The 15342-nt window shown below is 40.6% G+C and overlaps 1 protein-coding gene across 3 annotated transcripts in view; it reads right to left on the bottom strand.

Moving 5' to 3' along the window:
- mllt10 (MLLT10 histone lysine methyltransferase DOT1L cofactor) overlaps positions 1–13859 on the bottom strand; it is a 54647-nt gene extending 40788 nt beyond the window's left edge. For 2 of the 3 annotated variants that reach the window (XM_085418549.1, XM_085418548.1), the window contains exons 1-2: positions 11251–13856; positions 8396–8475 (exon numbers count right to left, since the gene is read on the bottom strand). In XM_085418549.1, the coding sequence (XP_085274675.1) occupies positions 8396–8475; positions 11251–11413 (243 nt within the window). In that variant the 5' untranslated portion in view covers positions 11414–13856. Of the gene's footprint in view, positions 1–8395; positions 8476–11250 lie in introns of all 3 variants that reach the window. The other variant, XM_085418547.1, reaches the window with a different exon arrangement.
- Between the last annotated feature and the right edge of the window lie 1483 nt (positions 13860–15342).

Genomic DNA, 15342 nt, shown 5'->3' on the forward strand with positions numbered 1-15342 from the left:
CACCCGACAATGATTTAAAAATAATATTGATTGAATGCTGTAATAGGCTGAACGACCTGAATATTGTCTCGACTAGCAAGCTATTAGTGATCACTCTTGACCATCATCCAGGGTTTCCGCCAGTAAAGGTCTTAAACCTGGTGGCTGCTGCCACCAGGGATGGGGCTAGGAATTTGGTATAATTTAATGTTCATGTAGTGCTATCCAACCACTATAACACTCATCTCTAATTGTGAGTGGCACAGACAGAACTGAGTGGCTACTTATGTGCAGCTCTCACAGCTCGCACACAGGAGGGAAACAGAGACTCCCTTACTGCTTTCAGGAGGAGGAGGAGGAAGTCAGCCATGTGCTGTTAATCAAATGGCCTTGATTAATTGATCATCAACAAGTGTGAGTGCATCTGTAGGGGGGAAAAAAGACGTTTGGGCAGCTTCTTACCAGAGGTATATATCCAGGCAAATTCACCTTAAGCTCAGGCTGTGCAATGCTTAGAAAAATGCAAAAAACCTGAAAGCTACATCTCAGACTGTTCAGGCCTCGGTTATCACATTAAATATTAAAGTCACGACAGAACAATTACAGAATGACTGAATAAATAAAGCTTGTTGGAAAGGTTTGTCAGGAGAAGGCCAGAAGAACATGGCAACATCCTTAGCTTGCAAGTTAGCTCTGAACAAACCACAAGACCTCTGGAACAATGTCCTTTGGACAGACAAGACCAACAACTGCCAAGCACAGTGGTAGAGGGGTGATGATTTGGGCTTGTTTTGCAGCCATAGGCGCTGGGCACCTTGCATTCATTGGGTGGACCATGAACTCCTCTGTAGAGCTGGGCGATATATCGAGTTTTTTAAAAATATCGATATATTTTCATACGAGATATAAGATGTGACAATATCGTTTATATCGATATAGTCTATGTTACGTTATAATTATACTTGTGGAGCCGCAGGTTTGCCTCTCTTTCGTCCACTTTTGTCTCTACGCAACGTTACTCGGCCTCGCCTCTCCTTCACTGAACACAACTCCCCCTCCCCCATAGCTTCACCTGCAGGCAATGACAAGATGAAAGCGGAAAATCTCCGTTAGCGAGTTACCATGTGTGGGGCTGGACGGCGTCAACGTGTTAGCGAGCTAACCGCGCTAACGACATGCAGCCCGGAAGGGCTGCACGGCCTAAAATCCTTTCATTTTCTCAAAAATCGACAGTGCGCAATATGTATGAATTCTGGTTGTGCTTACTGACCGCGAACCGATTTTATGTGGTACACAGCGCTCAGCAATCTGTCAAAAAATGTTTTAATATGACTTTGCTAAGCTACGGAGCTGCACCGCTTGATGGATTGTCGGAGGATTACGGCTACCGGGGAGGAGCCTCGCGGAGTGATACGTACTGTGCTTCAACGTAATATTACCGTACTGTGTGTGTATAAGGACCACAAATGGCACCTGTTCAGAGACGTGGTGCAGCTGTGAAATCTGTCTTTGTTATTATGCTCAGCGTCTTCTAGTTTACATTTTGACTGCACAATTGTGAGCTTTTTGTTATGCACAAAAACAACATTGTTTTCTTTTATTTATGGACCATGATTATTTAATAAATGCTGATAATTTATTTTTGAGTAATTTCTTCATGTACATCTACGCTGTATGTAAATAAAAGTGCCCGTGTGACATCTGGGACACAGTGTGACTAAGAACTCTCTTTTTGTTCTTAACTTATGGCTTTAAAAAAAAAAAATCGAGATATATATCTTATATCGCCATGCAGCTAAAAAATATCGAGATATGAATTTTGGGTCATATCGCACAGCCCTACTCCTCTGTATACTAAAGTACTCTAGAGTCAAATTTGAGGCCATCTGTCTGACAACTTAAGCTTGGCTGAAATTGGGTCATGCAACGGGACAATGATCCTACACACAGATCTGCTTCCCATAAAATAAAAACAAGTAGATATAAATAATGTTGTAGGTCTACAACAGAATGGCTGAAAAAGCAAAGAATCAAGGTGCTGTAATGATCCAGTCAAATTCCAGATTTCAACTGGAGGCCTGGAGGTTTGAATGCTGTGTATAAGAAATAAAGAAGTGAGGCAACAAAAAGTGGGCCAAAATTCCTCAGCGATGTGAGAGACTGATAAAGAGACAGAAAACCATTATTTGAAGTTATCATTGCTAAAGATGGTTCTAAAAGCTACTGAAGTGGGCTTAGTTTTTCAAACAACTGCACACAATCCTGTGGAAACTCTTTCATATGACTGTATATCATAGGGACATCCCCCAATCCCAGCTGACTTTATTTCCATACAGAGATGAATGATTTAACCTGCTACAATTACTCTACATAAGTGGCCTTAAAAAGAGAACAGGATGAATAGATAAACACAATATCAAGTCATAACATCTAATAGCAAAGCCCGAGCGACTGTCAGCATCAACAATAGCCAAGTGTAACCAGTGCTGAATGGTTTTTCTACAACATTGGCATGAAGAGCAGGGTCGCTCTGTGTGAGTGTACAGGAATCACAAAAATGTGTCATAGTCCCTTCAGTGCTGCACATACAATACTAATAATTTAGTTGAATATTAAAGAAAGTAATGCCCCAAATCCTCTTGCTGTGTATCACCATATAATGCAATCAACTGCAGTTGACCTTCAAAATCAAATGATATGTTGAATATTCAGGAAGAAGTGTTAAATATAGAGCAAACGTATCTTTCCTTCTAGCTTCGAATTGTGACTTGGGTTTCAAAAATACAACTGAGCTTGATGTGAATTTTAATTACTTACAAGCAGATCGATGAGTCAAACCTTTCTGCTAATGTGCACAAATTTGAAGTAATTCCTGCACTGCTTTGTTCACAAAATGTCCCGCATTGCTACAAATCTCTTTAAGAATTCCATTTAAGATTTTTTTTAAACATATTTAAACAGTTTAAAGTATAAAATCAACACATTTTCACACACTGACATTAAATACAGAGGTGCAGTACTATGGTGTCTCTATTTTCACCAAATCCTGGTGACTAACAGCACATTAGTGTGATGTCTAACAATTTTCACATCTATGTTTAAAGTCTTTGACTTCAAAGAAATAAATGCACATTAGCATTATTACTACATTATTGTTGCAGGCAGCAAATCCATCACAGGTCATGAACAATAACAAACGGGCAAAACAGAACCAAAAAACAAACAAATAAACAATAAAGAAAGAGCCACCCTACTTGGAAATATTCTAGGATCACTCTGTGCTTTTAATGGAATTAACCCACACGGCACAGACACGACACAAATACTACAGACCTCAGCTTCAACTGATCGGCGTAAACTCTCTGCGTCCACATGCTGGCGGGAGCATGCGTTACCATGGTTAGCGTATTGTTTACATTTACACTGCTTATGCAGTTAGATGCTGCAGTTGGTTTTAGGACAGCTTCCAAGCAGCAGATTGATTTATTAGGAGTGTGACTGTTGAAATAAGCTTAAACCACATGTCTGCAATTACAAATTATGTTTGCTCCATTTGATTTCTGACCATAAACAAAACTGCACCGAGAGGCCACTTGGAAATGTACTCGGGACTAGAGCAGGGCGATATGGCCAAAAATATTTATCACGATATATATTTGAAAATTTGCGATAACGATATAACTGACGATATAATGGATGCGAGACAAAATACAACTCCACAACATTACTAGCGCAAAAAGACAACCTTCCATTTATTTTCACTTAAACAAGAAGCTGGTTTTTATGTACATTAAAGCTTTATAAAAATGTAACAGTGCAAATGCAAATTCCTTGCTGAAAGTTTAACCAAAAGGCATTTCCAGTAGAAATGGGCTGACATATCCTGAGCATAACCATGTATAATATCCACTGAAGTTAAAAATAGGTGCTTTGCAACATTAAACTGCAGTGTGCAGTACGCATTTTTCGGACCATAAGGTGCACGGGATTATAAGGCACATTAAGCGAAACAAAGCAGTCAGATAAATCAAACTTTATTAAACTCATTCTTCTTGCTTCCTCCACTTCTGTACCATTGATTCATTAATGTTGAATTCTCTGGCAGCTAGGGATGGGTATTGATAAGATTTTAACGATTCCGATTCCATTTTCGATTCCTTATCGATTCTCTTATCGATTCTTTTTTTTTAAAAAGGAGAACACTAAAGTCGATTAGCTTAGAACTGTGTTTTATATCTTCTCTTTGAACAAGATAGAAATTTAGGAGTAACATGGCCTTACAAACCCAACAGTGAGATCTTAAGAGATCCAGCCTACGGCTCTTCAATGGGGTGTCACAGGGTCCCCAGGAAAAAAATGTATATGTAAAATAATAAAATAAATATTCTCCTGTAGCAATAACAAAGTTTAACATAAATTATTCTGTAGCAATTACACAAGAATATCCAGTAATGTCCCTGCCTACAATTAAACACATTCACTTACCAAAGTGAAATCGGGGGCATCTGCTGTGGCAAATGGGTGCAAGCCTTTGACCACAAACTTAGACACTGCTGGGTGACATTCGTCTATCCTGGCCTGAAAGGAGACGCTACCGGTAGACTGCAGCGAGAACTGCCAGCATCTGAGCCAGCCAGACTCTGTCTCTCTCATCATGGTTATCTAAATGCAACGCACAGTAATAGCAGGTTTTGTAATAAGGTAAATCGCGCTAACATAATATGCAATGCTAATTGATTAGTTACCTGCAGTATTAACGGGAGAGGACGTGGAAACGCTACCGCTGCTGCTGGGTTGAGCTTCGCTAGTCCGGAGCGGATCAAAAACACGACATTCGTTGAAAGCAATCGCGTGTTTTTTGAGCAAATGCTTTTGCATATTCGTAGTGTTTCCTCCCTTTGATGAAATCTCTACTTTGCAAGTATTGCACGTTGCCCTGTTGTCATCCTTTCTCATAAAGTGTAACCAAACTTTTGAGCGTTTGTGCCGCTCAGGCGCCGTGTTTCCTACTGGGTAAAAGACGCTACTCAACGTGATGACGTCATTCGGGGCGACTGGAATCGATAAGGGAATCGTTTTTAAAAGTGGCAAACGATTCCAAGGAATTGAAACAGTGGGAACCGGTTCTCAACAAGAACCGGTTTTCGATACCCATCCCTACTGGCAGCTGTTCTATTCCCATGTTGTTGCAGTATATTAATGACTAACCTCGTATTGTGGATGGATTATCTCAGTTGTTCTCCTGACTGAAGATTGGTCCTTTTACAGCATCCTGCCATGCGATTGCATTTGTCTCTAACCATGAAGAACCTTCACGTTAACTTTTATAAGTGGAAAAGTGTTAGTGTTCGTCCTCCAGCTTCACTGTTTATGTTATGCTAACATAGCTGTGTCGCTAGCGATCACGTAGCACATCATTATATACCAGCTAGCCCAACTTCAGTAACCCTACAAACGTCACTGCTGTTTAGTTTCCTGTCTTCATTTATGTTGGAAGTGATAGCAGAGCTGTACGTTTGAATTTTTTCAGAAATCTCTCAGTCAGAACATGCAATATCATGCTTAGGTAACTAGCGAAACTAGCGAGCTAACTTCCGCTAGCTTCCTGCTAACTTCTAACTCCGTTAAATGTAATAACTTTTGTTTTCATGGATGCCTGGAAGTTAAACTTTATAGTTACACCTGGTAAAGCAGCAATGCTGATCGTTTTATTAAAGATGAAAGAATTTAGACAGTTTTTAACTCTAAGTGATGCTGCAGTGTTGTTTGACCTGAAGATACGGAGTTTAGGACCCAGATTACTCCCAGATTTAAGAGCATCTTAGTCCGACAAATATGACAATGACAACGGCCGCTTGCATGTTCTGCAAAAAAATGTGCTTTGTTGTGTATCTGACGGACAAACACCAAACCAGTTCCACATCACGGAAGTTGCACCATTTTTACAAACCAATTCTGGTTCATCTGTTTCACTCAACAATCGGCCATGTGCGTATGAAAACAAAGGCACTGCGCATGCGCGTTTTACTCCCATTCTATCGCGATATTTCATTTTCCTATCGTTGCCTAACATTATACCGGTATTACCGTGAACGGTATAATATGGCCCAGCCCTACTCGGGACATATTCTGAAACCATTTTTTAAACTTAAAATGATGTTTTTTGTCTACACCACAGTTCTTACCAGCCAATATTAACCATACTAGCTGGGCAAACAGACCACAGTTTATTTGCGTGGATGATTTCAATTTGGCATAAATCTACTTTTTGGAGGAATTTCACAGATTGTATCAAAACAGCAAAGTCCAAGCTTTCTTACTCCACATAAACTAAGCAAAAGAGTGACTGGTTATAACACGATTCCAACCGATGCACATCAGAGCCAAACTTGGGATTGGAATTTACATCCTCAATAAAACATCCTCAGAGAAAAGCCGAAGTGGTGGAGACTTCCACTCTTGCAGACTTTTACGAGTTATCAGTAGCTTCTTTTTTTCTGCCTTTTTTCCCACTAACACCTACTCGAGCTGGTTTTTAAGGTTCTCCGTTGGCTACCAGGTATATTTTTTGAAGTGAGTTGATCCAAAAAATGTGAACAGCATCACTGCCACCGATTGCTCAGTCAATGGCGTCACTCAATGAGTCATGAAGAGACTTCTTCACAACACTCAAATCTGCCATTACCGCATCCCAACAGCAAGGGAAATGTCCACACACAAACTAGCACTGTGATCCAACAACGAGCTGCAGACATCATTTGTGACAGACTGAGCAGCAGGTATGCCGTCGCCTCCATGTATTCCATCGTTGTGTTGTGTCAAGCACAAATGGCATCCTGGGACTTTAGGCCCATCTTTCTATAACACGCACATTAAGGTGGTACGACTGAAACAGACTCTGCTCTACAGAGAAGGTGCTAGCGGAAATGTGGCATAACTGGAGAGGACTCTTATGAACATTAGGGATGGGTATCGTTTAGGTTTTATCCGATACCGGTGCCAAATCGGTACTTTTGAAACGGTGCCGGTGCTTAAACGGTGCTCGAACCGGTGCTTAAAGAATGGAGAACACAAACTTTGTCCAAAAACCTCTCATGTTCAGCTGGGTTTTTTTGTAAAAAGATAACAATGTTAGCCTTTTCTGCAGCTATGTGGCATATATGGCATCACTCTTGGCTGGAAGCAGTGCTTAAACAATGGAAAAAACACAAACTTTGTCCAAAAACCTCTCATGTTTAACCGTTTCCCACTTTTTCTTTGGTCATTTTAGCCTTTTTGGCCAGGGTGAAGGGAGTATCTGCCATCAAACAAGAAGACAGCCGCATGTAGCTATGATGATGTTTGCTAGTTCACCTTACATGCATTAATGTAATAACGTGGTTAGCCTACTCAACGTAAATTACACACGAACAACATGAAGCTACTCATGCAGAGAAGAACGGCTGCTGCTGCCATCATCACCCGTCATCATTTCTGCTACACTGGCAGGGCTAGGGGCCAGGACTCTATTCTTCGGGTTTTTGGGGGATGTTGCTCCGGGTCCGATAACTGGCACCACACCCGACGTGCTCGGTGTGAGGTCTCGCAGCAAGCTATCAAATACGGCGCATTTCTGGGCTTTTAAAAAAAACGCTATGCGTCGCCAGGTGTTTCATCGGATTTGAGGTGTTACCTCCTTTGACAGTATCACAGTATCAGCTTAAAGCACTTGTTGCTGCTGAGTTTGCATATTTTGCTGTGAAGTACAGCCAGACTTTTGACCGCTTCGCCTTGGACATTTTTAATCTGTAGCTCTGCTCTAACAGAACGGACGTACCTGGCCCCGCCTACTATCCTCGGAAACGTAAAATGATTGGCTAGAAGTGTATCACAGCTCAGGAAAAAAAAGCACCGAAATAAAGCACCGAAATGTGCGCTGCTTTTCGGTCTGGTTACTACCGTTTATGTCAGAACCGGTACCCATCCCTAATGAACATGATTATATCGTTTAACCAAATTTGTGACAAGGATCATTACTTGAATCATGATTCTACCCTCAGAACACTGACTTACGATCTCTTAACATGATCTCACAACACTCTCGCAAATGAACTTGAGCTATTTGTTGTTTTGCAGTGCTAAAGAGTTGCAAGTCTTGTTGTACAAGCTGCAGACTACGTAATAGAGAAGCAATTACAAGCTCCCTCAAGTTTGTCTTTCCTGACATTAAGGAATATTGCAGAAGAAACATGCTGTGGGACTTGTTTTTACAACCGCTTTTATCCAGGATCTATAAACAGACACAAAAATGACGCACCACCCAACCTGGTGCCATTTTCTTGGCTCGCTTATTAACAATAGGACGGCTCAGGATAAGTCCTGTGATTGTAGGCATTAAATCATCAGTGATGAAAGGGTAGAGGGCTTTGTGACTCACCACGCGGGCTGCTCGCTCCTGAGATTCACACTTTCTGCAAAACCAAGGACCAGTGGGCACCTGCACAATGCCATAGCAGGCTGGGGTAAAGAAACAAACAGTGTCAGTCACAGTAACCACAACACAGTCTTAAAAAACATTTTCATAACCTGATGTTTCACATCTTCATAAACATCACATCATCTCCACTCCTCACATGTGCCAGAAACTGACATGTGCAACTAAGCTGGTTTGGATGGAGGAGAACAGCTTTTTGATCTAACAGACTGCTGAGCACGCTGCTTTCACAGATGCTATTTTTATGCCACTGCACTGACATCATTTCCTTGTCCTACAAAATATTTGGGACAATGGTGAAATCACTAGCAAACCATTGTCATTAGGAATCTATATTGGCATCAGTTATTAACTCATACACAAAGATGTTTCACTGAAACAAGCCACAGCATTTATTTGGCTTCCAACACAACTACAAAAATTTTGAGGAAATGTCAAAATCATAACTGGCTACATTTAAAGCTAGACTAACTATATTAGATGTTTTTCATTAAACTTTCTACATGGATGATGCATTAACAAGGTCACAGATTTATAATTTACACTTTATACTTCCACACAACAAGGGAAAAAAACCTGATTTACATTATTTAAATAGACTTGTTTTCAATTTAAATTAACACATTTTCTGTTTTCAAGTTCGATTTAAGAGAATCAGACTTGTTGTAAAGGTACAAGCACAAGGCAGTGCTACCCTAAATGCGGCCAGACTACCCTAAATAGCCTACCTCTACACATTTCGAGATTATCTCGGATCTGACCAGAGCCCATAATCCGCTGGAATAAACAGCTATAATCCAGATTTTGGAGAACAAAACATCCAAGGGTTACAGAGTTCAAATGAAGACACGAGTGACCAAACAAAGATGAAATATCAAGATCTTCTGCACATACTACGCAATTCAGTTTGAAATATTATAAGAAAGAGCCAATTAATTACGTGCAGTTTTGTTTGCTACTCTAACAGCAGTTAGTGTTCGTCACTTCCAAAAATGCTCAGTTATAACAATCAATCAAAACATTTCTAGTGGTTTTGACAAAGACGGGTGGCTGGACCGAATAAGAGCGGTCTGTGCACGATGCAGCACAGTCAATTTGTCGCAAGCAGGATACCTTGTTATCATGGAAGTGAATGAAGACACAGTTAAATAAACCGCAAATACATTCATAACCTAGTGAGATACCTAAAGAGAGAGCAAAGGGAAAGTGGCTAAAGCTAAGCCTCGGTATGAGCAACGAATCAAAGTAGTTATGAAGAAAATCATTTAGACAAGTAAAACAAAAAAGACAAAAAAAAAAGATTTTCTGTTATCTGGGGAATTTATAAACATACTGTAAAATGATGCAAGTACCTGACATTTGTTTTGCTATACAAATCTGTTTCGCCTGCTTTTTATTTGGTAAGCTAGACAGCATCAAGTGAAAGTGGTTCAGTAGTTAATTATTTGTACCTCTTTCAGTAACAGAGTACCCTATTTTCAGTTAAGTGAGAGAAGATCCTGTAACTTGCTGTAGTTTGGGGAATATTCTCAAATGTAATAATCTCATCAGCATGAACATAATATTTTTCTTTAAAGAAAAGTTTATTTTCATTTGTGTATGCTGTGAGTTATAACTGTAAACTATTTTCAATAGTTCTGGAAAATTAGGATTGGTCAAGAAATTTCCAATCATTGCATCTCCATTATAGACTACTGAATGTTCCTAGTTAACTTAATCTGATACTAGCCTAACTTAAAAAGAAGCCGTTTCAGCTGCGGTTCAAGGGCAGATCATGACACGAGTGCTGTCTGAATCAGAGCACCAACTAATCTTAATTAGTTCATTTCTGGAGAATAAGTAGCTTTCAAAGCTTCAAATGTCAGTTTTCCTTGAAAAATTAAAAGTATTGTGCTTAGGGAAACCATATTTTCTACAGAGTACTGATACCTGACATCTTATGGAAGAAATTCAAATATTCAACAAGGTTTATTCGCAGATTTCTTCAACCTTACAAAATGTAGCTCGAATTTGAACAGAGGGAGATAAATACAAAGAAAGTGTTAACATCTGACCTGATGAGTGCAGTGAAGTATGTAACACTTTAGCCGTTTCCTATGTTTACTTACAATCACGCTGCTGCCAGACAGGCCTACTAAGCAGTCTAAACACTGCCACAAATTGTTACAAACAAAACAGTGCTACAAGTCCAAATACACTGCCGTGCACTGACTTCAGAGCTGCTGACATTTCAAATAGCATCCCACTGTTTGCCAAATGGACACATGACCAGCTATGTAAACAGTGGACGTCATCACGTGAGTGAGTGAGAGTTAGCGTGCAGAAATCACTGTTTTGCTTCTTGAACTGGACCCCCTAAAACACAAAACAAAAAATGTTTTCCACACTAAACTGCTTCCTCTCTTTATTTAGAGCCAGATTTATTGTATTTGTTTACTCCGTTGACTGCATGCATGGTTTAAACTGCTGGTTTCGAGCTCACCTCTTAAGTTTATACCGTTTGTCAAGAGGAGAGTAACCCTCCTTCTCTGAGCACGTGACAGGTCTTAGTAGAGGGGGAAAACAGCACGCCTCGCAGCTAGAAATGTGTGCATAAAGCTGCTGTCAGCCATCATCAGCAGAAGGGTACACAGGCCCTGTTAGCTGCCAAGCCAAATCATCGGAGGGGCCAGCGACATGCGTTGAGCCTGGCCTTGGTGAGAGCAGGAGGAGGAGGAGGCTCCATAACCTTGCAACAAGACAACGATAACTAGCCTGCGAGCTAACTGCTAGCTCCTAGCACAAGCTCCGTGGCTTACCTTGATGCACGGCGACGTTGCAGCCGTGTCCGTCGCAGTACACCAGCGGGTTTTCCGCCCAGCCTCGCTCGTCTGAACACACACAGCACCCTCCAATCATTTCCTTCATGTTACTCGTCAAGAACTCGTCGTCCGCCGCCAGACAACGCTCGCCGGACACCATCTACGAAGAAAGCGGACATGCGGAGGAATACATAAAGGCGGACCCAAAGCTTCGCCGAAGACGCCTTCTCGCTCCCCTACGACGCCACTTTAGGTCCCGCTGGGCCTTAATGTCATGTTTTAAACGTGTTTACGTCCCCTTTTGACGCTGTATTTTCTTTCACCAAAACATCCCCGTCACGGCGCGATGGTGAGAAGAGGGGGAACTTCATAGAGGAGGGGAAGTGCGTAATGACGCAAGGCGCGCGTGTGTGCGTACCTACCGACAGGAAGTGAAAAGAGAATCGCCGGCAGCAAACTTACCATTTTGGTTCCACATGGTTTCAAAGTTTGGAGCAGAGAGAAAAGCGAGACGGTCCAAAGCAGTTCACTTTATGAGGGGGGCAAATTTAAAAAAAAATAAAACAAAACCCCAGCGCTCCCAGTGTGTAAAATAAGTTAATTTTGTTTGAACTCTAAGATGACTTAAATCTGTCCTGTGGAAAGCTGCTCTTTAATTGTAGTTTGGTGAGAAATCTTTATTTACATAATAAACACATTTAGAAAACACTAAATAAATTAGCGATTTCAGATAAATCTATGATAACCCATTAAATAACTCACTGAAGTAGATCGTATTATTGTACACTATATTACACACTATAATACTCAGTTATGTCATCTAAAAGCAAAACAAAAACAATCATCTGGGTTAAGATTCTTAAATGAGCCAGTTTACTGTTTTTCTCTGCTTTATATCATCACATTCCCATAAAATATATCATCCTTTTTCCTCTCTCTTGCTCTTGAGTCCAGAAAAAAAGTTACGAGTATTTTCACTCGTCTTTACATTGGTGAGCATTGTGAGCCTTCAGGTCATCAAAACTGATTTAGTAATCAGTAACAAAAACCTTTATTTTCTTGCAAGCCTGAATAAAAGTCCCTTAGACTGTCAGAGAGGAGCTTTCGCTGAGATAGAAAATTGCAGTGTCTGCTCTAAATGACTATTGGTGACCTCAAAGTATAGCACTCAGGGCTTTTATATCATTTAAGGTATTCTGTAATTATGACCGGGCTGTCCACACACACTGTACATCTGTCAAGTGGATGCAGCCCTGGATAAATGCTGGATGTTTACACCTACAGAAACCCTTTTTGATTCAGAGGGTTTTAGCAGACTACACACACACATGCACACAAACACATACACACAGACAAGATCTGTTTTAGGCAGTCCTCTAGTAAACCATTGCCTGCATCATCATTTCTCTTTTCTACTATTGTATGAGAAGATTGTGTTTATTTATTTATTTATTTTTGGATGTGCTGATGATGACATGTATGTGTGTTTGTACACATCCACACATGGATCTTTGTTGTCTGGATCATAAGCGTTTTATTACATTTTGCTATGCCTATTCACTTTTTTTTTACAACTTAAATGAATACCGAAGGACTGCTTTTTCCTGTATTTATCTCTTTGCTTTGAATAATGGATAATATGAATACTCACACTCCTGCACTATTGTCACTCTGGGTTGTAACTGTTTTCAAGTAACTGAATTATGCTACACCTCCTGCATTTGACTACAGTTACACATAGAAGACCCTAAATGTGTAGCTTTTTTACTGTAGAATGGATAAACTAAAGGAAGGAATCAGGGTTCCCTTCGGGAATACATTTTTATCCTTGGAAGGATATGGGCTCTGGGACGCCTATATCAAGCTGCACATATCGCCTTGTCAATATACAGTTTTGTTTTGACAGCTCCTCATGCTGTTGCCAAGGATGCTCCAGAACACACATGCTATTCCAAGCACTCAGCTGCTGCTTGCATCACCGATTCCTCTGAGCGAGCTCCCGCTCTCGGTTTCCAGAGAAACGTAATGACTTGCCAATAATGCGCAAGAGCACACGAGCGTTCTCCGTGTAATATAGTGAGCGAGAGGGCCCTGGGAGTGCTTGCCCATTGTTTGCTTTAATTTCAAATTGCTCAAATGCTCCAGTCGACACTGGGCAATGCACTGAAAGGGGGTGAGGGGCTGGGGAAAAGGAGGAAAAAAAATGTGAATTGTGTGTGGCAGGGGAAAACCTATTAGAGCTGGAGAGAACAAAGGGAGGCGAAGGAGGGGGCAGCAGTTGTGGAGGGGCCCATATAGCTACTGAAATAGTGAAAATGGAAAATTATTATTATTTATTTTTTTCACAACTTGCATTTGATTAAATCAAAGCTCGATTTATGCCCAGTGTTCCTCAAGTTGCAGGAGAAGACCCCTCCCTGAGATAGAAAATTAAAGCGACACTGTCTACTCCCAGGTGACCTCAGAGATTACATATAATTAAAAGTACTGTGTGATTATAACCAAGCTGCCTTATAGAATAACAACATGTGAAAGCTTTATAGTTCATGTGGTGATTTATGTTGAGAAACTAAAAAAATGGTCCAACGTCTTTTTGCCAACCAATAAAAGTTGTGTATTGTCAGAGACACTCTGAAGAAATCCATGTTTTGTTTTTCTTCACAGTTCAAATGTATCCCATGCTGCAAAGTTTATGTGATGGGCTCCTGACTGATTTAGTGTATTCTGCACGCTGGGTGGCCTAATTCAGTTACTGATGTAGTAAATGATGTAGGCTACAGAAGCACATAATGTTTTGAGCAAGAGAGCTGAAATAAACAAAAGTTTTAAACAAAATTTAAAGCCAAGATAAAACACAGAACCAGGCACAGAAGTAGAAAATAGTGTAATTGCTTTGTCCTTTGATTGTGAGGTGTCCTCGCTTACACTGTTCTTGTTAACTGTGAGATAGCTGACACTGATTTAAAAGTCAGAGGACTTTCGTGTTTGAGTTCTGGTTATGTTTGTATGGTGGCTGCGTTATGTTTTGGCGTCTCTTTGTTCAGAATGAGGAGCATGTAAAACATGCGGGGATTAAGAATGACAACACGGGCGAAAAAAGCATAGGAAAAAAGCACCCCCCGCCACACACGCACACACGTGCACCCAGGGACCTATCGGCCATGTCTGCAATATCTTTGTGTAAATGCATTGTATAGCTGCACAAATGTTAGATGTACTTCCCTGCTTGCCTGGCAGTTATTAGTTACTGTTGTCCTGGTGATTGCATGCCTAACTCCATCTTTTCAAACTCCAAAGTTAATTATCAGAAAAAGAAAAGAAAAAAGACCCATGAGCAAAGAAACATTACGATGTAAATGAATTCTGAATTTGTTCCTAAATATTGAAGTGTGTGTGTGTGTGTGTGTGTGTGTGTGTGTGTGTGTGTGTGTGTGTGTGTGTGTGTGTGTGTGTGTGTGTGTGTGTGTGTGTGTGTGTGTGTGTGTGTGTAGCACTCTGGCAGGAATGTTTTCACAGACTGAGCTCATAAGCTTCAACAAATGACTACCAATAGGACTTTTATTTTGAAACAATAGCGTTCGCAAACATGCCAGATGCCTTTTTTCGAGTCAATTAACTGCGAGCGCTAACGGTGTTTACGTCAAATTGGAGATATAGGTTTGGCCCCATTATTTATGTATTTTTTATATTAAAGACAAGTTAACCTGTATCAACTGTTTTAAAGACAAAGCGGTGACTTAGCTGCACATGCGCCGCGTGCTCTCTGTCCCCTCAAACGTGCGCTGGATTCGAGCATCCTTGAATTCATAAATTGCGCGCAATCAGCTATCAGTCAAACTATCATTACAAAGAGCTTTAGTTAATGTTATTCACCCGTAGTGGCCTAATAAATGCATCATTAAATTTAAGTGAGCCTCGTAGTCATTTAGGAAGTAATTATGGGCTATATGGCAATTTTATAGATATTTGGAATGATATTGTGTATGACAATGTGCATGTGGGGTTAAGGCAGGGCTGTCACATGTACCATCTGTATCTTTTTCCAGAGGACTCCAGAGGCTAACTGGCTGTTTGTGTGAATAGTCATTA

Source organism: Rhamphochromis longiceps, linkage group LG9 (genome assembly GCF_057381845.1).
Source record: "Rhamphochromis longiceps isolate RC_006_pf linkage group LG9, R_longiceps_female_GT1.1, whole genome shotgun sequence".
In the NCBI taxonomy this organism is placed as follows: Eukaryota; Metazoa; Chordata; class Actinopteri; order Cichliformes; family Cichlidae; genus Rhamphochromis; species Rhamphochromis longiceps.